This window comes from Pipistrellus kuhlii, unplaced genomic scaffold (genome assembly GCF_014108245.1).
Source record: "Pipistrellus kuhlii isolate mPipKuh1 unplaced genomic scaffold, mPipKuh1.p scaffold_m20_p_3, whole genome shotgun sequence".
Classification (NCBI taxonomy): domain Eukaryota; kingdom Metazoa; phylum Chordata; class Mammalia; order Chiroptera; family Vespertilionidae; genus Pipistrellus; species Pipistrellus kuhlii.
Genome location: NW_023425529.1, coordinates 181,333,895 through 181,359,948, shown reverse-complemented (window position 1 = coordinate 181,359,948; position 26,054 = coordinate 181,333,895). Strand labels below are relative to the sequence as shown.

Below are 26,054 nucleotides of genomic sequence, written 5' to 3'. Positions count from 1 at the left end.
CTATTGAGAGTAAGCGTACGTGTGGCGTGAATTCTATCTCATTCTGCACTATCCCCTCCTATTCTTTAGTACCCGCCGTTGTTCACAATGCCCACACCCGACAGTGACCTGGTTCAGAGTTGCCACGTTCCCTCTCGCCTCCTGCTCTGACAGCACTGTCCTTCCTCCCATCCAGGGAAAGAGACGGCCGCGATGAAGGCGGACCTCCTGAGGGCCAGGAACATGAAAAGGTACATCAACCAGCTGACGGTGGCCAAGAAGCAGTGCGAGAAGAGGATCAGGATGCTGGGCGGCCCCGACTACGACCAGCAGGAGGACGGGGCCCTGGACGAGGGGGAGGGGCCGCAGAGCCAGAAGGTAGGACTTCCAGTTTCTTGTTCTGACCATTTTGGGTCCGTTATGAACACTGGTGGAATCAGAGAGACAGCCTTTTCACTTCCTGGTATGTAACGTAAGGCATATGTTCCAGAATATGGATTCACATGTTTGCTTTTATGAGTGAGGACCTGTATGACCTGGTGTCATTGACTTCCGGGAACGGTCATAGGCATGATGGGTAGGCATGGGGTGGATGTGTGTGTGTGCATGCCTGTGTGTGTGTTCCCATCCTCCCTTCCCTTCCCACAATCCTAGAGGAGCATAATTAAAACCTTCCCACAAAGACAACCGCAGGCTCATCGTTTCACTAGTGAATTCTGTTAACCATTTTAAGGCAGAGATAAAGTCAATCTTAACTACACCTGTTTAATAAGTCGAGGGGAAAAGCATTACAAGAAGAAAAAACAAAACACCCCAAACTACTAACCAATATCCATCATGACCCTAATAGAAAGTAGAAAATTCCTTAACAATATTTTGGCAAATCAAATAGATATAGCAATCTATAGATAGAAAAGTACTCCAATGTCCTTAGTTATAAACATTTTGTACATGTTTATCTGCGATTCTATTATCGAGGCTTAGTGGAATACTCATTTTTAAAAACACCTTTATTAAGGTATAATGACATACACTTTTACTTAAGGTGTATACAAAGACATTTTGACACATGTATATAGTCATGAAATTATCAACACAATTAAGGTGCCAGCATCCTCGTCATCCACAAGAGTTTCCTGGTGCTCTTTGTAACCTCTCGGCCCCACTGATCTAACTCTTTCACCCACGCTTACTCCCCTAGAAAGCCGCCTCTTGGCTGCCTTGGTTTTTGCCAGCCATCCTTGTCTTGTCTGTCTGAGCCGGTATCCTGGTTCAGGCCTTTTCTGATTAGTTTTGTTGTCTGTTGCGATACCCAGCAGCTGTTGTAAGTCTCACAGCAGCCCATAAAGTAGGTGGTGCTACCCTCATCCTACAGATGAGGAAACGGGCCCCGCGTGGTGGAGTAACAGCTCGTGGGCCAGAAGGTGGCAGTCAGATGCAAACCCGGGCAGCGTAGGTGTCACACAGGGAAATGCTCATGCGTCTCCAGAGAAGGAAAAACCAATGGGGTAGAGAACCTGTACCGAGATAGGAGGTACATCAGATGTTTTATTAATCCTACTTGAGATATACTTAGCAGAGTTTATGTGGATATATTTGCACTATGGGACTGAACATAGAAAGAATTAAATCTAACAGTGGAATAGTTTAGACTTTTTGGACTTAATTTTGCAAATAAGTGAATTTGTATCCAACTGGGACATCATTGGATCTGAGTGAACTTATGCTGGGAAGCTTCCTTAGAATTTGTTGCATGTCCTTCCTGCTCAACTCCTCCCTATTTTTAAAACTCAGTGGCTCTCTGAGCGACCTGTCCTCCATAGCCCAGGTGGTGTGGGTTCCTTCTAACCTCTCAGGAGCATGGGCAGTCAGGATTTATACTTCAGAGGGCATTGCCAGTACGGTTTACATAAAGTAAAGCTACATGCTACAGTCTCCTATAGTGAGTGAACTAACTGAATATTAATGGTCTGGAGTATTTACGGAAACTATGATAATTGTTAGTGGTCTGTAGCAAGGGATGGCCATCGTTTCAATTAGTTTCCAGAAGTTGTTAGAAAAAATGTCCCTTTCTGCCCACAGAACAGATTGGGGGTTGCTATCGGCAGAAGAGTTGAATATTCATTGACCACATGCACTTGGTAACATTCCTGAAAATATTATCACAGTATTAAGAATCTTAAAATATTTCCTTTTCATTGCGTTTGAGTTATACTTAGATGCCATTTAAAAAATCTCATTAAGAACCAAGAATATGGGACTTAAAGTCCCTCTAAATTAATTTGGGACATTTCTCCTAGTTCATTGAGTTATGAATTATAACGGAGGTCATCTGCTTTCTCATATCACAGCAGTCCATGCTTACGATCGTTCACGCGGAGTCTTCAACTAATGCTTTTTCTTCTACTGTAAGCATGCAGAATAATAAAGGAGTAATTTGGGATATCTGTATAATGGAATATTATGGATTAATTACATGATACTTATAAAATAGTTTTAAATGAATGTGATACTCTAAACAAAAAAGGGAAAACTATAAAATAATTTGTAGATTTGCTCAGCTATATAAAAATGGGACGGAAAGCAAAAATACCAAATTATTACACTCAGGCTTCCTGGTCTTTAATACATTTCTCTTGAATTTTTCTATTATTGCCATCTGTGGCTTTCAGCACCCAATAGGGCAGGGTTATGTCTATTTCATTCCCTAGAAGTGTGCTTGATAACAGAGTTGATGCTAAATAGATTTTGTGCTGAACCAGTGAATGATTAATAGAAAATTGGTATTTATTGAATATGTGCATTTTGAATATTCAGTAAACTTTTACCATTTAAAATTTAAGAGGGTGAGAGAAGTACTACATTGACTAAGTATTACATTGACTATGACCTTAAAACAGTGAGGTATTTTTTCCCCCTGAATCAATCCATTGGTACCGTAGTTAAAGCAAACTCATATTTAAAATTTTGTTTTTAAGAGATTTCTTAAATTCCCTTAATAGATTCTTCAATTTGAAGATATTTTGGCCAATACTTTGTACCGAGAGCACTTCCGAATGTACATGGAAAGAATGGACAAGAGAGCTCTGATTGGCTTTTGGGAGTCTGTGGAATATTTAAAGAATGCTAATAAGGTAATATATTTGAATTAAGGAATATTAATCCCTAGCTGATAAAAACTTGTATGCTAGGCAGTTTGTGTTTCTCAGTGAAACTGTAAGATAAGAATACATGAAAAGAACATTTTCACCAAATATAATATTGGCATTATGTTGTAGCCCATAATGGTAAATAAAATTTAGCTTATTTTTTTTTTTTTAACAAAAGATGTTTTTGAATGTGTAATCAAAGGGGAAAAAAGATTTATAAAAGTACCAAAATAGTGAATTTAGTTTCAGGTACTTCCTTTTTGACATATAACAGCATGTGCATACCCATGTTGCCGTTATAATAAATTTGGTCTTGTCACCTATAACTCAATCTTATAAACCTTGTTATTTTTAACATGATTGTTCAACATGATTGTTCTCCTTTTTTATTTAAAGTATGATTGAGGTAAGGAACACAGAAAAAAATTTTGGTTACAGTGAAAAGCCCAACAATAAACATTGTGTTTTGTACTTGGCAATTTCTCAATATATATTTAAGAATTAAATTCAAGAATATGAAATACCCTGTTTTCCCGAAAATAAGACCTAGCGCATCTTTGGGAGCAAAAATTAATATAAGATACTGTCTTATTTTCGGGGAAACACGGTATATATGTATGGACATATCTATAAATACACTTAATATGTACAATCTATGTACATATATTTTGTGTGGCTTATTAAAAGAAGCACAAAGAGCACTGTGTACATTAAGTTACTCATGTTTACATGAGTGTTGCTGGAATTGAATGCCACCTGCTAACTGTTCAATATGAAGTGTTCACTTTAAGAAACTGCTGTTGCGTTCAGTGTCTGACACTCAACCGTTGGCCTGAACGTGCACGGAGCCCTGGGCCCACCCTGGCTACCAGTGTGCATCCTCAGTGCCTCCCTTCTCCCTTGAAAGCACAGAGAGGGCAGAAGAGAAGAATTCTCAGAGGTGATATTTCTTACCTTCCTCATTCTCTCCCTGTCTTTTCAGAATGAAATCCCACAGTTAGTTGGTGAAATTTACCAGAATTTCTTTGTGGAGAGCAAAGAAATATCTGTGGAAAAATCCCTTTACAAAGAGATCCAGCAGTGTCTTGTAGGAAATAGAGGTATTGAAGTGTTCTTCAGAATCCAGGGAGACGTGTATGAGGCCCTAAAGGACAGGTATTACCCTTCCTTTATTGTCAGTGACCTGTATGAGAAAATGACGACAAAAGAGGAAGAAACACATGCCTTGCAGTTGACTTCCAACAAGGATGAAGTGGTGAGTCCCATCCCACTTTCTGTTTCCTCTCAGTGCGTAAACTTTGAATCTGATTATGTGAGCACATATTGTATAAGCCAGTTGTGGGGTGCACCTCCATCTTTTAGCATACAGGAATTTCAGTAGAACGTGACGTTGAATTTCCATGTTGTCTGTGGCCTTACACATGTCTGTCTTTGTCCTTCTGACCAACTGGCTACGTTGTGTCAGAGACCTCCCTGCCTTATGCCAGCTTGAAACACACCCTGGTTTGACTCCTGAAAATCTGTGAGGTGGGCCATTTGAGGCTTAGGCCAGGTTAGAGAATCAGTAGAAACATATCATCCAGCCTGAGAAAAGACAAAGGATGGGGGGAAATAAGGAGAGGGAGAGAATGTGAGAGGAGTCATTGGAAATGTTGGAGTTAGGAAAACCAGGTGAGCCGGGACCGGTTTGGCTCAATGGATAGAGCGTTGGCTTGGGGACTGAAGGGCCTCGGGTTCGATTCCAGTCAAGGGCATGTACCTTGGTTGCGGGCACATCCTCAATAGGGGGTGTGCAGGAGGCAGCTGATCGATGTTTCTCTCTCATCAATGTTTCTGACTCTCTGTCCCTCTCTCTTCCTCTCTGTAAAAAATCAATAAAATATATAAAAAAAAAAAAAAAGAAAAGAAAAGAAAAAGAAAGAAAAGAAAACCAGGTGAAATGAAGATGTTCGGGAAGGAACCTTGCTCCAAACCTGAAGTCTGATTTCTTTTTTTCTTTTTTTTTTAATATATATTAAAGCAGTGAATTATTTTTATTATTTTTTAAAAATATATTTTATTGATTTTTCACAGAGAGGAAGAGAGAGGGATAGAGAGTTAGAAACATCTATGAGAGAGAATCATCGATCAGCTGCCTCCTGCACACCCCCCACTGGGGATGTGCCCGCAACCAAGGTACATGCCCTTGACCGGAATTGAACCCAGGACCCCTGAGTCCGTAGCCTGACGCTCTATCCACTGAGCCAAACCGGTTTCGGCCTGAAGTCTGATTTCTGTTAGTGTACTAGGTCATTCTGTTTAGCCCCAGCAGCTCTCCACTCACTATTAATGACTTACATTATCACCGAGTTTTAAGTTTTGTGAAGGTCCAAAGAAGAAATGTGATTTAGAGTCTTACATAGAAAGATTATCATTTATCTTGATTTTTTCTTCCCAGTTCACTGTATCTCAAGTACTTGAAGAAAAAGTACTTGTGCTTGATAATATTAGAATTTGGCATCTCTGAACTACTGTTAAAGTCATTCATTCAGGCTTTTTAAAAAACACACGTTTTTATTGATTTCAGAGAGAAGAATGGAGAGGGAGAAAGAGAGAGAAACATCAATGAGAGAAAATCATTGATCGGCTGCCTCCTACATGCCCCCTACTACCAGGGATCAGAGCCTGCAACCTGGGCATGTGCCCTGACCAGATGTCCACTATGTACCATGACCTCCTGGGTCACAGGTGGATGCTCAACCACTGAGCCACACTTGCTGGGCCAGGCTTTTTTTTTTTTAATTGTTACTTGATAGTTTACATTTTCTCTGTATAAAATCACTAAGCTCTTTGTTCCAAAACTCACTACTCATTGCATTTTCTTTATAAGACAGGCCAGTTTGTTTGTTTGTTAATCCTCACCCAAGAATATTTTTCAAGGGAGGCGGGGAAAGACAGAGAGAGAGAGAAACATTGATGTGAAAGAGACACATAAATTGATTGATTCCCTCATACACCCTGGCCAGAACCAGGAATTAATCCTGCAAATAAGGTACTTGCCCTTGACCAGAATCAAACCTGTGACTCTTCTTGTGTCCACGACCAACACACTGTCCACTGAGCCAGACTGGCTAGGGCAGGCCAGTTTGTTTTAATTGTGCTCTCTCTCTACCTAAAAGTTAAAATGGTTAATATGCAAATAAGGTTATTCAAATTAATAAAAACATTAATACCCAACAGAAAAATTGAATAAGGACTTCAACTGACACTTGATAAAAAAAAAGTAATAAATAGTAAACAAAACATTAAAAAATGTCCAACTTCACCTAGGATTCAAAGGGGAGTATTATGTATTACTGATGTTTGATAGTTCCTACTCTTTATTTCAATAATCAAATTTTCTACAAATTTATCCTAGAACATAGCTAAAAATGAGAAAAAAGTTGATGCACAATGGAGTTTAATAAATCTGGGAGAGCAAAAGTGCAAAATCAACTCATAGAGAATCAGCAGTAGCATCTGCGTTAGTTAAATTTCAATTCGGAAAGTACCATGCGGACATAAATTATAATTTTGAAGACTGTAATAACCTCAAAATGTGTTATGGGAAAAAGGCAGAATACACATTCAAGGTGTAAAATTATGTCATAATAGATAGAGACAGGATTAGAAAGAAACTACAGAAATGAAAGCAGTTTGGCTTGCTATGATTATAATAGCTTATTATTCTTTGAAAAAAATTAATATTAACAATTTGTAATAGTTAGAAGAAAAAACTCTGGAAGAAAGTTAAGGAGTGAAAAAACCTGAAGCTAGTTCTCAGCAGTTTTTGTTGCTGTGCATGAATCGAATTAACAGGCCCTTGAGTAATCTTGCCAGGTTATTTCAAGTTATATAGTTCTTTGTGAACTTTAAGTCACTTTCAAACGCTAACCATTTTGCTAGTAAATAATTGACGTAATGATTTATAAAATACATCTTCAAGAGGACTGAACAAAGTGTACACAGGAAGTACTTTCGCTAGTAGGAATTTGGAAATGTTATTTTAAGAGACTTGCATGAGTTTTTCCATAATATTCTTAGGACACCAGAAGGGATCCAGACCTATGTCTTTGTCCAAGATGAGGCACAGGACAGTGCAGTTGAGCTGCCTTCCCGTGTTCCATGTGCATTCCCTTGGGTGAACATTTGGGAAAGAATGGTGTGGGATCATTTCCCTTTCCCCAGGATAGTAAATGTTTCCCTTTTTTTTTTTTTCCCTCTCATTGCAATTCTGAACACCAGTTACTTTGGTTCCAAATACTTTAACTTTTCACCTTACTGAGAAAAAGCAGTCTGCTTCTAGACCTTGTGCTATAGATTTTTCCTTAGTGGAGCCTCGCACTTGGGCAGTGCATTGCACTGATGCAGTGCCTGTCTGATAGGTAATGGTTACGGACTAGTCCATCTTTGTGTGACTCCGTGGTCATGTGCCTTCCTCCTCCAGAGCCTGGGCGATGAGGCTGGCGAGGAAGCTGTGGATGAAGGCACCAGTCACATTCATGAGCAAGCCAGTTTCGCTGTAAACAAACTGCGAGAACTAAACGAGAAACTTGAATATAAAAGGCAAGCTCTAAATTCTATTCAAAATGCACCAAAACCTGACAAGAAGGTAACTCTTTCGCTTTCAAGGTTGTCTTTCAACGTTTCCATTTTTTAAATGTGATAAGTAGTAGTTTTCAGTTTATGCTGACAGGTGTCACGGTTTCTTTAAAAATAATTTTAAGTTCTATTGTGGTTACTATCATTTTGCTTCAAGTAAGAATTAGAAACGTACTTGTTTTTACTCTTTCGTGATTTGGGTTTCTTTCCCCCCTGTCATGTGTGAGTACGTGTTCCCTGGACTGGCTTGCCCGCAGGACCTTCGGGGGAGGGGCAGAGCTTTCCCAAGGTCGTTTCTGCAAGCGCGTTAACTGCTCAAGGACAATCTTTACCTTTTTTACTTTCTTATAAATGCTACAAGTAAAATATAGAAACCCTCACCAAATTATACAAGAAATAAAATATTTTGCTAAAAGCCAACAGAATTTATAAACAGCATCTCACCAATTGGCATTTGTCACACCCGGAGGCAGTGAGGCCTTTTGCCTTGGGCTCCTGCCTCGTTGGAATCCACCAAGGAGGTCTCTCTAACAGGTGTGACTGACACCCTTTGGTCTCCTAACCTGACCTCCGGCACTTTGTGCACGTGTGCTCGGAGACATAAGTGATGAGTAAATGACTGATGCTGCGATAGTCACTGTGAAGAATCAGTGAAATATAGATTCTGCCACCTGCTCTGAGGGAGCAGACATGCCGAATGTGGACCCAAAACATAGTTGGATGAAATGAGGCAGAGAGTCCCATCCCTGACCAGTGACAGAGTGTGGGATGCTGGCCTGGCCAGAGGCTTCCTGCGGGGTTTCCGAGGAAGGAAGGAAGGGGTCCTCGTAGACTGCATGTTGAGGAGGGTTTGGGAGCAAAGCTGCTGTCCTCAAACTACGTTATATAACCTACATGTTTTCTCATAAAAGGATCCAAGGAGACGGTAAACATAACAATTTTTAAAAATTATTTTAACAAAAATTGTAGTAAAATAAGCATGATATTAAATTTCACCGTTTTAATCATTCTAAAATGTACAGATTAATGTTCAATACACACGTTGTTGTGAAACTGTCACCACGATCCACCTTCAGAACTCGCTTCCTCTCGCAGAATCGCAGTAGCTCCCCATCACGCCTTCCCCAGCCTTCGGCCACCACCACTGTCTTTCTGTCTGTTAAGAATTTAGTCCAAGTACCTCACGTCTGTGGAATCATGCAGTATTCTTCCTTTTGTGACTGGCTTGTTCCATTTAGCGTAATGTCTTCAAGGTTCATTCATATACAGTATTACTATGTGTCAGAATTTTCTTCCTTTTTAAAGCTAAATAATATTTCATTGTATGTGTATACAATGTTTTGTTTATATCCATCTGTCGCTTAATATTTTGTTTGCTTCCACTTTGGGCTAATGCTGTCATAATCATGGGTGTACAAATATCTCTTTGAGATCCTTTCCTCCCCCCTTCCCCCCAGTTCTTTTGGGCGTATACCCAGAGCTGTAATGGCTGGGAAATATGTTAATTTTGCTTTTTAATTTTTTGAGGAATCTTCATACTGTCCCACAGTGGCTGCACCATTTTATCTTATTACCATACATAGGATTCTGATTTCTCTGTATCCTGACCAATACTTGTTATTTTCTGATGTGTGTGTGTGTACATGTTTTTAATAATAACTGTCCTAATGGGTATGAGGTGGTATCTCACTCTGGTTTTGTTTTGCATTTCCCTAATGACTAGTGATGTTGAGTATCTTTTCATGTACTTTTTGGCCATTCATATATCTTCTTTGGAGAAATGTTTATTCAAGTCGTTTGCCCATTTTTTAATCAGGTTGTTTATTTTTTGTTGTTGAGTTTTAGGAGTTCTCTATATGTTCTGGATATTAACCACTGTCAGCTATGTGATTTGCAAATATATTCTTCCATTCTGTTGATTGTCTTTTTACTATATTAATAGTGTTCTTTGTCCAAAAGTTTACAATTTTTATGAAGTCTAATTTTTCAATATTTTCTCTTGTTGCCTTCGGTGTCATAGCCAAAAAATAATTACTAATTAAAAGTTATAGAGCTTTTCCCCATGTTTTCATCTAAGAGTTTTATAGTTTTAACTTTATGTTTAGGTCTTTGATCCATTTTGAGTTAATTGTAGTATATGGTGTTAGGTAAGTGTCTAACTTCATTGCTTTACATGTGATAATCCATTTTTTTCAGCACCATTTGTTGGAAAGATTGTCTTTTCACATTGAATGGTCTTGGCACCCTTTCAGATATCATTTGACCATATAAGAGAAGGTTTACTTCTTTGCTTTCTTTTCTGTTCCATTGTCTATATGTCTGCCTTCATTTCAGTACCAAATTGTTTTGATTAGTGTACTTTTGTCATAGGTGTTGAAATTAGGAAGTGTGTCTTCCATCTTTGTTCTTTTCTTTCCAGGTTGTCTGTTCTATTCAGTCTCCCTTGAGATTCCACATAGATTATAGGATGGACTTTTCTGTTTGTACAAAAAAAAAAAATCATTGAGATTTAGACAGGGATCACATTGCATCTGTAGATCACTTCGGGTAGTATGGCATCTTAGCAATCTTTCGTCTTCCAATCCATGATCATGGCTATCTTTCCATTTGTTTATATTTAATTTCCTTCATCAACGTTCTGTAGTTTTTATTGTAAAAGTATTTCATCTTCTTGCTTAAGTTCATCCTATGTATTTTATCATTTTTATGCTATTATAATGGAATTGTTTTCTTAATTTCCTTTATGGATTATCTATTATTAGTGTATAGTAATGCTGCTGATTTTTGTGTGTGTTGATTTTGTACCCTGCTACTTTTTAAAAATTGTATAGCATTTTAAATAGCTTTATGTATTCCCTGTGGCAGATTGTTTCCAAGTTGAAGGAGGAAATAATTCTGACAGAGAAAGAACGCACAGACCTTCAGCTGCACCTGGCAAGGACAGACTGGTGGTGTGAGAACCTCGGGATGTGGAAAGCTTCCATCACCAGTGGAGAGGTAGGTTTCGTTGCTTTTACTCCCAATTTCTTTTAAAAGTTTGACTTCAGCCGAAGCCGGTTTGGCTCAGTGGATAGAGCGTTAGCCTGAGGACTGAAAGGTCCAGCGTTCAATTCCGGTCAAGGGCATGTTCCTTGGTTGCGGGCACATTCCCAGTAGGGGGTGTGCAAGAGGCAGCTGATCGGTGATTCTCTCTCATCGATGTTTCTAACTCTCTATCCTTCTCTCTTCCTCTATGTAAAAAATCAATAAAATATATTTAAAAAAAATAAAATAAAAATAAAAAGTTTGACTTCATAGGAAAACATTTTACTCTGGAGAATTAAAGTTGAGGGTGGAAATCTTGTATTTATTCTCCTACTCTGCATTTGTCCTACCTTCCTTCTCCCATATTTCACTCTGGTTCTCCCATGACTGGGAGCTACACTCAGCTGCCTGGTAGAAACCTACTCTACTCCAGTGTAGGCAGAAAGTTGTCCTTGTTCACTGAATTGTAAGAGACTTCAGATTGGAGCAGTTAATGTCTTTAAGTTACCATTTTGTTTTTCCATTGAAGATTGAAATAAAATGGAAAGCACTATTTGAAATTTGGAGGTAAAAAGTTTTAAATTTAAGTGTTTTTGGTCGTTCCATCCTTCTGACTTCAGTTGTTCCACTGTCAGTAGCTGTAAGATCTTTAGTAAAATATTTTGTCTTTTGAATTAGAAAATATTTTGCTATTCTCTGATGAGATGGAACATCTTTTTTTTTTAGAGTATGCCATATCCCTTTTATTTTGTCTAAATAAATAATTTCATTTAAAAGAAAGATGCTTATAGGCATTTACATTGTTAATGTTGACAACTCCTTCCTTCCTGTCTGCCTGGACCTAAAGGTCAGGTCCACCATAGAGCACACAAGTAACAAGAGTGAGAGAGGGTTAATGTTTTGCCCCATCATTGTTTCCAGTGGCTTGTTAAATACTCGGTGCCTTAGATTTGCAAGGACCTATCTGCCAAGTTTATCTTTGTTTATCTCTGCCTTACCCATCATCCCAGTGGCTGCATACATACTGGGGGAGGGCTTAAGAGTCACAATCTTAAATTATCCTCTAGATTAGAGAACGGAACAAAGCGTGTTCTCCGAGAGCCACCCTGAAAGCACACACCTTACACGAGAGCTTAACCAAGTGCCCTCAGTATGTCTGTGGTACCTATTGGCACTTTTATTTTGGTAAATTGCAGGGTAATATGCTTTTTGGGGGCAATAGGTCAGGGATGATTGCACCCAACCTTGAAATACCATGTAGAAATGTCAGCCTTGATGCACAGCCAGTAGGTTACACAGGACAATGCTGGTCTGATTCTTGGTCAGGGCACATACCTGAGTTGTGGGATTGATCCCCAGTTGAGGCACATATAGAAGGCAATTGATCTATGTTTCTTTCTTTCTCTCTCTTCTATCCCCTCCCCTCCTCCGTCCCCTCCCCTCCCCTCCCCCCCTCCCCTCCCCTCCCCTCCCCTCTCCTCTCCTCTCCCTTCCTCTAAGAATATTCTTGGGTGAGGATTAAAAAGAAACCCTTGATAATTGCAGATAGAGTTATCTTTAGGGTGAAGTCAGGGGTATCTAATGTCAAAAATGGTAGAGGGAGGCCAGTGGATGGAAAGAACACAAATTCTGTCATCTCCTCACTGTTGCCTTAGAGCTGCCTCTGACATTTCACAGTTTATTAAAATCACCTTCCAAAGGCAGATGCTGCAGGAGGGAGAGAGGGCGGGGGAGAGCTCTCACAGGCACGTTGCCCTGGTCCTCAGCTGTACTCAGGAGCTTGCTGCGGCACCAGGGCATTGCAGCGGGAACGGAATGCACCCAGTGGGGTTGTCTCATTGCCAGTCACAGTCCCACGGGAATGTGTGGGCGTGTTTACACAGCTCCAGACTCTCCTGGGCTGAGGCTGGACCCCCCACTTACTAGACGTATGATGCTAGGACAGTCAGAGAGCCTGTCTGTGCCTCCACTTCCCGTTCTCACAGGGGATGACAGTCCTGCCTCACAGGGCTCAGCGCATGCTCAGTAGCTCTCACATCTCTGTTCTGTGCTTTTCTTGTTGGCTCTTTCTCTCTAATTTGATTTGTTACTGATTCAAGCTTCAATTCTTTTGTTTCTTCTGTTATCAATTTGCATTAAAAACAATAGTGGCCTCTGCCTGGTCGGTGTGGCTCAGTAGTTGAGCATCGACTAGTTGACCATGAACCAGAAGGTTACGGTTTGATTCCCAGTCAGGGCACAGGCCTGGGTTGCAAACACAGTCCCCGGTGTGGGGTGTGCAAGAGGCAGCTTATCAATGATTCTCTCTCATCATTGATGTCTCCATACCTTCCTCTCTCTGAAATCAGTAAAAACATGTTTTAAAAATAATAATAATAGTGGGCTCCTTCTGAATATGTTGGGGTGCATATGTGTATCTGTATGAATATGTGTGTGTTTGTGAATTATCTAAATTGGGAGGTGAGAACATTATGTCTCCCAATGTAAAATTTTATGAAAATAGAAACCATGGTTTGTTGAATCCTGAAATTAAGCTGGGGAAACCCTCATATTTCACACCTGTTTGCTTGCTGTTGACTTGAATTTTCAGGGAAACACAGAATGGTGAGGCTGCCATATTAGTTTTCTTTTGCTGTTGAACAAATTACCACCAATTTCAACGCTTAAAAAAGCAACACCCGCTTCTTAGATGGCAATACCAGGGGCCATAGTCCAGCACGATGCGGCTGGTTCTCTGTTCATCCTGTCACAGAGCTGAAATCGAGATGGTGGCCAGACTGAGTTCCTGTCGAGAGTCTCTGGGGGAAACTCTGTTGTTGGCGGAATTGGTTCCCGGAGGGTGTGGAGCGGAGGTCTCTGTGCTGGCGGTCAGCGGGGATGCTCCCCGTTCCTGGAAGTGCTCCCAGACCTTCTCCACACGCCCTCTCCATCCTGAGGCTGGCAGCATGCTGTCTTGTGTCTCCAGCCCGCCTCTGTGACTGCCTCTTCCCACCGGCCAGAGAGCTCTCTGCTTCAAAAGGCCTCATGTGATTAGGTTAGGCCATGGTCGGCAAACAGAGCCAAATATCAACAGTACAACGATTGACATTTCTTTTGAGAGCCACATTTTTAAAACTTAAACTTCTTCTAACGCCACTTCTTCAAAATAGACTCGCCCAGGCTGTGGTATTTTGTGGAAGAGCCACACTCAAAGGGCCAAAGAGCTGCATGTGGCTCGAGAGCCGCAGTTTGCTGACCATGGGGTTAGGCCCTCCCAGGTCATTTCCCTGTATTGAGGTCAGCTGTGCCATAACTACCCTCGTTGTCGGGAGAGAACCCACCAGAGTCACAGGCTCAGGGACTGTGCAGGGCGTCTGCGCAGAGGAGGGGAGACTTGGGGATGTGGGAAATCGCGCTGCCACGGGCTCCCCATGCTTTTGGTTACTGTGTTTGTTTTGTTCTGTTTTCCAAGGTCACAGAAGAGAACGGGGAGCAGATGCCCTGTTACTTTGTCATGGTGAGCTTACAGGACGTGGGAGGAGTTGAAACCAAGAACTGGACCGTCCCAAGAAGGCTTAGCGAGTTCCAGAATTTACACCGGAAACTCAGTGAGGTACGAACACACACAGAAAGTTAGAATGACTGAGCAGGGGGACGTGTGACAGCTCTTTTCCCTGTAAGGAAACTGGTTAATCTTTCTCTTGCTGTTAATTCTGGCAAAGTGGTTTTTTTTAGCCTGACATTTAGAAATTTACTCATAGACCAAGCCATCTAGATTCATCTATTTTTTTTTTTTTAGAATATGTTTTTATTGCTTTTTCTACAGAGAGGAAGGGAGAGGGATAGAGAGCTAGAAACATCGATGAGAGAGAAACATTGACCAGCTGCCTCCTGCACACCTCCTATTGAGGATGTGCCTGCAACCAAGGTACATGCCCTTGACCAGAATCGAACCTGGGACCCTTCAGTCCGCAGGCTGACGCTCTATCCACTGAGCCAAACCGGTTAGGGCTAGATTCATCTAAATCCTTCAGGATAGATGATGGTCTGATCTCATTGTGAATGGAGCCCCTGAGGACCCCAGAGCTGGAAGACGGCCAGGGTCCCCGGCGGTTTCACAGCTGCCAGTGGTGACCATTAGAGGGCAGTGCACGCGCTATGGCTGCAGCAGGGGACAAGACTAGGACCGATGGGATTTCCTCACAGAACCATGGGCAGTCAGTGAAGAGTCAGGACCGAGCATGGCTGGGAGCTGGGATCCCAGCGAGAGTCCTTACTGCTCTGGCCTGGGCCAGCCTGTCTCTGCCTCTTCTTCTCACCAGGAAATACAAACAGCATAGCCCTCCCCTCGCAGAACTGCTGTGAGGATGAAGGAGAACAGGAATGCACAGTGTTTAGGAGAGTGTGTGGCACAGAATAAACATTATTGTGTTGTGGTGGTGGTGGTAATGAGCATTGTCTCATGGGACTTCTGTTTCATTGTATACGTATGTGTCCATTATTCACATAGACATGCACATCTGCACGTGTGTTGTGGGTTGCAACTTAGCACGTATTTCCTACTGTGGATTTTGCTTAAAAATGTTTGAGAACCACTCATCTAGGTCAGTTCTTTTATTCAACAGATGGGGAAACTGATCCCAGAGAGCTTAATTGCCTTGGTATGGGAGGTATGCATGGTGGATAGTTCCATGACCTGAGGGATCTGGGTTTAAAGCAGTTAGAGTGCAGGTTGTGTTGTTTCCATTCTTTACTCCCCCACCGGCCTCAGAGATGTCTCCTCTAAGTCTCCTCCTGTGGAGGTGATCGCCTCCACCCAGCCGTTCAAAAGTTCTCCACTCGCTTCTGCTCTCACATCCCTTTAATCTCTTGCTCAGAATGAACTCCTCCTGGTTAAAACCTGTGGCCACCTCTCAGACCCTCTTTTGTCAGTGACATGTCTGTTCCTTAACCTTTTCTCCTGGGATGGTTTTAAAAAACTCTTTAATCACTAAGCTCTGGATCAGGGGTCCTCAAACTTTTTAAAGTGGGGGCCAGATCACGGTCCCTCAGAGAGCTGGAGGGCCGGACTATATGAACTACTAATTCCTACTGTAACACCTCGGCTGCGCTCACTGCCCAAAAAACCTGGCGGGCCGGATCAGACTCCTCTGCGGGCCGCATGTGGCCCACGGGCCGTAGTTTGAAGACCCCTGCCTGGATGCTATCACTTCCTCACCTGCTTTAAAGGACGGTGTCATACGACAAGGTTTCCCAAGTGGGTTATGGCCACGTTAGCAGCATGGAAAACAAAATATTCACCTCAACATAAGAACAAGTTTTCCCCAAAATGCTGACTACAGTTGACACTACAGAAGATGCATCCTTTGCCCTGTGACTAACCTTTGTGAAGCCCAAGTTTTTATCAGTCTAGTTGCTGATAAAAACAGAAGGAGGGAGAGAAGGGAATTTACAGGAGAATTTAAAATAAAATGTACGTGAAAATAAAATGTTCTTTGGAAATCAGAGACAATTACACTGAAGCACGAGGGGAAACTGAATTCCACGTCTGGTTTTCCTCTTGTCGTCACCTCTCCTCCCTGTGGCCTGTTTACTGGGTCTCTCCTACTTGGGTGTTTCCTGGCGAGTGAGTGTTCACTTCTTGCCAGCTGTGACAGGAAGCACCTTCTGTAGGTCCCTGCTGAGTTCACATTCCCTTCCAACTGTCACTGCCTGTTTCGTTTCTCTAAAACCTCCCCCCGAATCTGGGCACCGGATGGTCCTTCCATCTTGGGCGCCTGCCGTGGGGGGTGTGCAGAAGGCAGCGTCAGTGTGCTGTGGGGGAAGGCCCCGGAAACACCTGGCACAGGGAACCTGTGACATGGCCGTGGGGCCGCTGTGACCCTGAGGAGAAGGAGAAGAGCTGTGGCAGGCAGGCTCTGTGCTCACTTTCTTCTCTGTCCCACTCCATCTCCTGACGCCGGTGCAAACGGCCCCCGTGCCTCAGGGAAGGCCAGTGTCTGGGCATGTGGAACCCGCTCCCTCTCATGGAGGCAGCCGGCAGAGTCCCGTGGGGATTGCCACAGAGAGCACAGAGTTCCTAGTCGGATGGATCTGGGTGTAAATCCTGACCCTCGGTTTTGCCACGTGTTAAATGGGAACGATCGAAATTCCCGACTCAGAGCCGTTACACGTGCCAGGCTTCTAGCACGGCGTCTGGCACAGGCCAGGACTAGGCCACAGAGGGAAGTGTGGTCCTTATTTGTGACATACAGCATCATTAGTAATAGCTCTGCATCCTGCAGTTTGCCGCTACAGACAGCAACAGCTTCAACCCAGTTACTCCTTCTTCCCGTTGTGTCTTTGATGTTGTAAACCGCACGTTCTCCTGTGGGCCGGTCTGCGTGCTGCGGGCCGTGCTCCTGGGCGTGTGTGCTCACCAGCCTGTCCGCGGCTCCAGGACTCGGGGTCCGGGGTGAGCTTCAGCCTTTTCATCACAGATCCCTCTCCTCCAGATTCCGTGAGCCTGGTTAGAACTGGTAGGCTTTCAAGTCTCAAATCTCAGTGGGACGAGTATGGGAGGAAGGTACCTGGTTTGTTCTGTTTGTAATTCTGAGTCTCTTCCCAAGATTAAAATGTAAGTTCAAGATTCTAACCTTGAACCCCTTCCCCACAGTGCTTCCCTTCTTTAAAAAAAGTCCAGCTGCCTTCCCTCAGCAAGCTGCCTTTCAAGTCCATCGATCAAAAGTTTATGGAGAAGTCCAAGAAGCAGTTGAACAAGTTTCTCCAGGTAAGACCGGATGGAGCGTGTTCGCTGTGAGAGGAAAGCCGGTTGCTCTGGGTTACACTGCCATCAGTGGAAGAGCTTGCTGGTGTGCTTTCTGCTCCCACAGGCTGTGCCGATCCTCAGGGGTCGGTTTTTGGTAACTAACGTGTACTGTCCCTGCAGAAAAATGCAGGCATTTAGTGTACAGTCTTCTCCGTCTTCACAAACTGAACACACCCTCAGCCCAGAAACAGAAGATTGCTGGTCCCTCCAGCTTCCTTCCCGCCACTGCTCCTGAGCCAGAGCCTTCTGGCAGAGGGAGCAGAGAGAGACGAGACTGCTGTCTGGTGGGCACTGCCGCCGTGGGACGGCTCAGGCTCCTTTTTCCAGCTGCTGTGCAGGGTCTGAATGTAGCCATGAAAGGGTGGTCCTTTGTATTGTGCAGATGTGTAAGCGGTTCAAACACAAATGAGTGGGCATTTCAGAGGCAGGGGTTTGGGGTCTGCTAACTGTGTGCGAAGTGAGGATCTGGGTGGCAGGGAGCCTGCAGACCAGGTGAGCTCTGCTGCCTGCAGTCTCCGCCGGCAGAAGGACTGGCCCGGGCCACCTGGAGAGCCTGGTCTGCCATCGCGACCACTGAGAGCTGATCTGCGACGCTGTGTTCCAGGGGAAGGGAAGGGGCTTGGGCTCAGGATTCTGATGACGGGAATTGCTTCCACTGCCCGGGCCGTGGCCTCCGCAGCACAGACGTGCTCGCACCGAGCAGTGATCAGCCCTTTCCTCCCCAGAATCTGCTCTCGGATGAGAGGCTGTACCAGAGCGAAGCACTTTATGCCTTCTTGAGCCCTTCTCCCGACTACCTCAAGGCTATTGACGTGCAGGGGAAAAAGTCCACCTTTTCATTGTCCTCCTTTCTGGAAAGACTTCCCCGCGACTTCTTCTCCCACCAGGAGGTGAGTTGTGCCATTGTTAGCGGGTGTAAGCAGATGTCTTCCTGAAGGCAGTTCGAAGCGGCAGGTGTTGGTCGAAAGCAGGCTACTAGCGGGGAAAGGCAGAGGCATCCACTTCCAGTCACGCTTTGGACACCTGCTGTGCTCCCGACAAGCCACGTGGCAGCACAGAGGCGGGAACGAAGGGGCCAGTAACATGCAGGCATGTGGAATGACTTGAGCTGGAGGGGAGGTGGGAGATCCTCACATCCCATTGGTATCTCAGTGCCGGGCGAAAGGCATCTTGGGAATAAGGAATTGGCCAGCCTAGTTCCCTATGCACAACTGAAGGCTGGGTAACCTGGGCCCTGCCACCTCCCGCTGGTTGGATGTCACATGCGCCTGGACCGCGGGCAGAGAACGTTTGAACTGGAGGTCCAGTTCGATGTCTGGACCTCCAGCCCTACCGAGGGAGTGCAGGCAGAGGGGTTCAGACTTGGTTTTCAGGGAATGGAAGCCCCGGACTACTCTGAAGCAGTGGTACGTACGGGTGAGCAGAGGGAGACGGCAGACATTTGCCATCTTACCTCAGCCCCCTCACATTCAGGCCACGGAAGCCTGGTTTGGCTCTCCAGCAGGCTGCAACAAGACCGTCTCCCAAATGGCATCTCCTTAGTTCATTGCCACATGCCCCTTTCTGAGCTGGACAGAAGGAACTGGTGACGGAAGGGAGCCATGCTGCTGCATTCTGGGCTGGGAGGACTGTGCAGCACAGAGTATGTCCACACCAGGTGCTGGTGTCCGTGCACACCGGCTCCGTCTCAGGGTCCCTCCCTCTTCCCTTCAGGCCCTGCATGTCATGTCTGGCTATGCCTGGCTGGCTGACTTCCAGCTTATTCCCCACCTCTTCACGGCACCTCGCCTCCTTGTAGAAACAGTTACTGACTATCTGTCAGTCTCCCCAGAGCTGCGGGCTGCCAAGTCTGGATCCACGTGGCGCTCCTTGGCACTAGCCTGGTGCCTGCAGCTTGCTGACATGCAGATCAGGAAGTGAGACTAGCTGAAGGACAGAATAAAAGCTTGAATCGGAGCTTTAAAAATAGCTAGATTTCTTTAAAACATGCAGTTTTAAGAACAGCAAATTTAAAACCATTCAAGTTAAAAAGCCTTTTAAAGCTCAAAATGCTTAGGAAACTATTTCGCTATCTACTAATTCACTCCTTATCAGCCCGGGGACAGGTTTTTCAGTCATTTTAAACCTTTTAAAGTGTCAGATCAGGCTCTCCCTTGGGGTTAGATTCATTTCCCCTCTTCACTGGAAGTGCAGAGGTGTCTGCTGCAGGATGGCTGAGGGACTGTGTGCGGCTGAGATGTTACCACACAGTTTGGAATTAACCCTTGAAAAGGACAACTACTCTCTCACTTTCTTGGGTAAATGACCTGCTCCTACGACTCTTCTGCCCCCCAGGAGGAGGCGGAGGAGGACAGTGACCTGTCAGATTACGGCGACGACGTGGACGGGAGGAAAGACTCCTTGGCCGAACCGTGCTTCATGTTGATTGGGGAGATTTTTGAGCTTCGAGGAAGTAAGTCTTTTTGTTATTATTTAGTGTTATTTTCTAGTTAAGGGTTTATACATCGTATACACATTTAATATACCTTTATTCCTGAACCAAACTTGTTTTTAATGTTCATTTATTCACTCATTCATTCATTCATTCATCCAGAAAATACTCCTAAGGGCCAACCAGGTACTATGGCTGGACCTGAGGTTGCAGCCTTCAGACAGATGGCTAGTGTTCTCCTGGCACTCAGGGCCTGACTTACCTGCACCATGTCCCTCTGAGCTCAGAAAGAGAATGCCTTGAATTTCTTTTCGTGTCACTTAGCACAGTCTCACTGCTTCATCACCTAAGGGTAAGCAGAAATACCATTTCGTAGCAGAGGAGCAGCCTGTTGTTGAAGATGAGGTTTGGGTGTTGCCGAGATGGTGTTATGACCAGGGACACAGGACAGCCTCCATCCTGCTTCACCCTCAACCACCTTTCTTTCCCTGGAGGAGTGGCAATCACTGGAGGGCTGGGGGAGTGCTGTCCGCAGGGCACACGTGGCATGTCTGGGAACCTTTTTGGTTGGGGTGATGCCACAGGCAGCCAGTGGGTGGAAGCCAGGGTCCCGCTAAACTTCCTGCGATGCCCAGGCGAGCCCCTCCCCACAGACTTACCTGCCCCCAGGGCCAGGCATGCTGACTGAGAATGCCTACCTTGGTAGCTCTCAGGGGACATGAACTTAGAAGAAACAAGAGCAAAATAGGATCAAAATACTATTTTGCTAAGACCCACCCAAGGGCCTCTCTCCTAAAGCAGTAGTTGGGTGAAAAGTCAAACTGTACTACTTGGTTTAGTCTTGAGTCCTAAACAGGACTCTCTGTCTCCTCCCCCCTCCATCCCCCACACACACCTTCCACTACCCCCCCCGCCCCCCCCCCCGACACACACACCTTCAGTGCCCCCACACTCTCTAATGAGACGTGCACTCAGTCACACTGGGGGCCTCAGTGCCAGCTGGGATGTGATGGTGCCTGAAGGCCCACCCAGAAGAGGAAGCACAGAGAGAGCAGGGTTGTTGGCAAGGCATTCTGATGGCACCAGCCAGTCAAGTGGTAACCCCTGGCTATCCTGGGCTCTCCACCTAGAATAGCATCTTTCCCTTGGGGCAAAGGAGGTGAGCTGGGAGTGGGTCTTATCCCGGAAGTGGGGCTATGTGTCCCTTCTGAATTATATATCCCCTAATGTCACCTACAGAATTATTAGCAGATGAAAAGACTCCAAGTGGTCTTATAAACTTAGGTGTGTCTGTGACTTTTATTCCTCAGTGACTGCTACCATGTCTGACCCATAGTAGGTGGTCAGTAACATGCCTGATGGATGCACTGACGGATGAATAGGCGAGAACATTTTAAGCGCTGGAATTAATAGATTTGATCATTGAACTTTTTCTTCGCCTAAGCCCAAACTTAAACAATCAGCAAATACTTGGGAGCATATTTTAGATGCTCTGCAGGGGACACAAAACTATGTCAGATACAGATTCTTCCTTCAGTGCATTTACAAGATAAGGGTTCCAAAAATGGAACTCACATTAAGCATCAGACACAATTCAATTCAAAACTGCAGGCAGAGGTTTATATGTAAGGATGTTCATTTTCAGCAAAATCTCAATATTGAAAAGTTGGAACTAAGCAAAATGTCAGAAGCGGGGGTTACATTTGGGTGATGGAATATCACCCAAATAGTGAAGATCCTTTCAGATGAAAGAGCTACAGCTGTTGCATACTGCAGACACTGTCAGATATTTACTGCCATTTCCCTGGGTTCGGGGAGGTCAGAAACACTAGCCTTCCACCCAGAATCTCCCCCGCTTCCTCATGAAGTGGTGAGGCCTGGTTCCCAGTCTTCGCCTCTGCAAGCAGAGATCCCGCTGCGGTGGGTCTGCCAGGCCAGTCAGGGCAGGAGCAGGTCCTCCATCTGGTGCCTGCTCAGATGCATATTTGGCTTTTCTGGCGACATTTCCGAGGGGGGGAAATAGAACATCATTTATAATGAGATGCTCTATTTTTGCCGTCAGCAAAATCCTAGTGTTGCTGCAGCTGCCTCCGTGGCTTTGAGCAAAGGCGCTCTTGGAAGGAGTCATTGTTTTGTACATTCCTGGGGGTGGGGAGGACAGGAAAAGGAGTAGAGTAAGCAGGTATCAGTGATAGGAGGGAATTTGCAGCAAGGCCACTTTTGGTTCCTGCTCTGGTTGAGTGTGCAACAAGGAACCAGTAATAATACAGTCTTTGTACACATATAAGCAGTCAGTCGGCTGACAGGCCTGTTTCTCGAGATGCACATGTCCTCAGACCCTGGTAGGATTCACCTCCCTCCTGCCCTGGACAGGCCGGTGAGTTACCGTCCCTGCCAGCCAAGCGCCCAGCCTGAGTGCCAGCCTCAGGCAACAGGGCCTACCAGCGGGCAGCGTGCCCCGTGTGCCATCGGGAACGTAAGGTGCTTTTACAGGCATGGTCTCCACTCCAGGACTTGAATCTTACTGGAAGGATTAACAACACTTCTTTAACTGGTCATTTGTATCCATTTAAAATCTTAGAAATGACCTTAGACTGTTCTGAAGTCTAGAACCAGGCCTGTGTGCATTGCTCACATGTGTTTGTGGCTTCCGTGTGCAGAGGGTGTGTGCACAGGAGCCCTGAGCTCTCGGCTCCATCATAGTGAAGTCTGAGTGTCTCATTTGCTCCTGTGTCTGTAGCTACATGCTTCAATGAATGGAGGTGACTATATACATGGCACATTGGTTTAGTTTCCAATGTGCAGACCTAAAGTATCCTCACAGCATTACTTTGCCTTCTTTTTGTTTATGTTTATATTCTGTACCTACAGAATAATAAACTTTTAGATTTATAGAACCCTTCACAACACTCACACAAAATACTGACAAGACCTCAGCGCAAAAAAACCTCACATGTTAATACTGTCCTTTCCTGATGGGAACAGGCTCAGAGGAAGTAGCTTTTGCCCAGCTGCTCCAGGCAGCAGGAGAGGACCAAATTCACGGCTCAGGATCCTGCTGTTCGCCCAGCGGCATTAAATATACAAAAGTGCATGATGCTCTGCAAACTGCTGCTCAAATGGGAGCAGTTAGCCCATCTGTTCATTAATATTTCACAATATTTGTGGACATTTGACTGCACATGTTTCTCATTCAGAGAAGTGTTAGAAAATTGGGCAACAAGCCAGACAGAAATCTGTCTGCTGGTGGCAAACAGACGTTGTCAGGAGCCAGGGAAATAAGTGTTATTTCCACTGGTTAGCTCAGCTGTTGTTTGGGCATTGAAAAGCTGTAAAAACTCCTAGGTTTCATCTTACTGGTTGCTAAGCAGAAGATGCAAGCTTAGTAAGAATGTTCCTGGGCAGAAGTTTGCTAACCTAGACCCGCATCCTGCAGCTACCAGGGCCTGGCGTGGTGTCAAGCCCGCAGTTGAATTCGCTGATGTGTGTGTGCTTTGTGAGCTATGAAAATGTCATCACTGTGCCCTCCTGTGACAATACTTTTCCTCTGACTTACATTTTAGTGTTTAAATGGGTGAGAAGAACATTAATTGCTCTCGTTCAGGTCACTTTTGGAAGAACCATCAACAAGTGAGTTGCACAAAATTAATATTTGAATTCATGCCTACTCTTTGCCTTACTAGTCAAATTAGCTGTGGTACAGCCGCCAGTCATCTTTCCCATTGAAGGTATCTCGTTTCCTCCTCTTGTTTCTGATACGATTCTGAGATTGGCTGGGAAGGCAGATTACTGAAGATGCTCTCCCTCAGAGTGCCCGGTGAGCTCCATGGCGAGGGCTCGGACTAGCTCCGCATCCCGGCCACGGGGTGAAGTTCTCTCTGATCCTGATGACCAGTTTGAGTGTCTTGGGTACCGTGTTTTTGTGTCACCTGATGGGAGGCAGGTTAAGGCTTAGACTCTAGTCTAGACCAAAATGAAAGTAGGCTGAGCCTTACACACGGCCGCTATGTACTTGGAGGGAAATGCAAACCATTCATTTTTTAGTCAGATAACATTAAAAGGGTAATTCCTCTTGTTAATATTTGAGCATCCATCAGGGGTGTGTGTGTGCATCATATAACACTATTATAAACCATATGAATATTTTAATATTCCATTGTCTACACTGGTACACATAAGAGTTTAACTCCATATCTAGTATTCTTCAGGAGACAAACATTACGGCTTTCTTACACAATAAAAGTGTGAGTCGACTGTTAAAAATAAGGAGAGAAATCACATTTTTGTACAGCAACTATTTTAAGATGAAAATCAGATTTTTCAAATTGAAAGTGTTTTTAAAAAAATATATATTTTATTGATTTTGTACAGAGAGGAAGGGAGAGAGATAGAGAGTCAGAAACATCGATGAGAGAGAGCCATCGATTAGCTGCCTCTTGCACACCCCCTACTGGGGATATTCCCACAACCAAGGTACATGCCCTTGACCGGAATCGAACCCGGGACCCTTCAGCCCCCAAGCTGACGCTCTATCCATTGAGCCAAACCGGTCTCGGCTGAAAGACTAGTTTTGTCGTCCAACACGTACAAGATTAAAGTGATAGTTTAATCATATAAATCTTACACATTTTTATGGGAAACATAAAAATGTGTTATCTTCTTATTCATTTGCAATTTTCCTTGGTCATAAACAAAAGTTTATTTCTATTTATTTCTAAGATGTTTTTAAAAACTGGTGTTGGTGCCAGGACCGGTTTGGCTCAATGGATAGAGCATCGGCTTGGGGACTGAAGGGTCCCGGGTTCGATTCCGGTCAAGGGCATGTACCTTGGTCGCGGGCACATCCCCAGTAGGGGGTGTGCAAGAGGCAGCTGATCGATGTCTCTCTTGTCGATGTTTCTAACTCTCTATCTCTCTCCCTTCCTCTCTGTACAAAATCAATAAAATATATTTTTTTAAAAATAAAATAAAACTGGTGTTGGTGATTTCTTTAGTTCATATCAAAGGCTTTTGTTTTAATCAGAAAAAATGGCCTGTTTAAGTTTTGGTCAGAGTCAAAATTTAGTTTTAGTATTGATAAGCGTTGGATAAAGAAATTCCCACAATGGCCCTATTGTCCTCAGTATTCAGACCTGCAGATATATTTTATTTTCAGTTTCGGCAAGTCATTCACACTTTCTTGCTCCCATGTAGACATGGCTCTGTCATGTCAGGGCTGGAGGAGGGGCGCCTGCAGGATGTCGGCTCTTCCTCGCAGTGCTGTTTGTCAGGCGGGGACCATGGAGCCCTGCCCGCGGGCCTTTGCTGCTTTGCCTTTGGCTGATGATGACATAGAAATCAGCAGTAGCACTTGCCATGTACAACTCCCATTCCACAGACCAGGACTGCTTCAGAGCTTCCTGTGGCTTTGGCTGATAGAAAGTCTGACCTATTATAACAGAAAAGACGTAGGCGATGGCCTCTGGTGAGAGTCACTACCCAGTATTAAGTTGCAAATTGAAAAGTTCTTATTCATTCTTCATGGAGCAACTGTGATAAACCCAAAGACCCGTGACAGGAAACGATGTCTGCCTGGTGATGCAGGCTCTACACCACAAGCCGTTAAGTTACTGCAGTTACTGTACTTGGTCTGGATGTGCATTGCATGGACGTCCTAAGCAGCATAGGGGGGTGTCTTGGAGACGTGCAGTTACAGACAGACAACAGTGTGACTCCAGTGGAGGGGAGATTCAGTAGTGACCGGTGACTGTGTGCAGTCTGAAAACCTTACCTTGTCCCTTTAAAAATCTGGTTGGTAAGTCCAATTCTTAAATTTATTGCTCATGAATTGAGTTTGAAATTTCAGGTCTTTCTGGCACTGAATTCGCAAATGATTCTTCCCCTCCCAACAAAGAGACTCCCTGCTCCCAGTGACAGCCACGCTTGGGCTCTGCACGGCAGTTACCTGTCCCCTGACAGCAGCCCCATAACTGGTTAGACTTGGACTAACAACGATGAAACCAGGGTTGTGGAGGAGACCTGGCTGCAGATAAAATCCATTTATTTATCACCGTGCCCGACTTTC

The 26,054-nt window shown here is 44.4% G+C and overlaps 1 protein-coding gene across 5 annotated transcripts in view; it reads left to right on the top strand.

Annotated features, from left to right (window-relative positions):
• SNX25 (sorting nexin 25) overlaps window positions 1-26,054 on the top strand; it is a 93,125-nt gene that overhangs the window by 63,687 nt on the left and 3,384 nt on the right. For 3 of the 5 annotated variants that reach the window (XM_045588957.1, XM_036458509.2, XM_036458512.2), the window contains 10 exons: window positions 176-357; window positions 2,982-3,113; window positions 4,111-4,383; window positions 7,594-7,758; window positions 10,614-10,745; window positions 14,224-14,364; window positions 17,407-17,520; window positions 18,285-18,449; window positions 19,894-20,011; window positions 23,554-23,620. In XM_045588957.1, coding sequence (XP_045444913.1) covers window positions 176-357; window positions 2,982-3,113; window positions 4,111-4,383; window positions 7,594-7,758; window positions 10,614-10,745; window positions 14,224-14,364; window positions 17,407-17,520; window positions 18,285-18,449; window positions 19,894-20,011; window positions 23,554-23,620 — 1,489 coding nt within the window. Of the gene's footprint in view, window positions 1-175; window positions 358-2,981; window positions 3,114-4,110; window positions 4,384-7,593; window positions 7,759-10,613; window positions 10,746-14,223; window positions 14,365-17,406; window positions 17,521-18,284; window positions 18,450-19,893; window positions 20,012-20,152; window positions 23,621-26,054 lie in introns of those variants that run through there. The other 2 variants (XM_036458510.2, XM_036458511.2) reach the window with 2 other exon arrangements.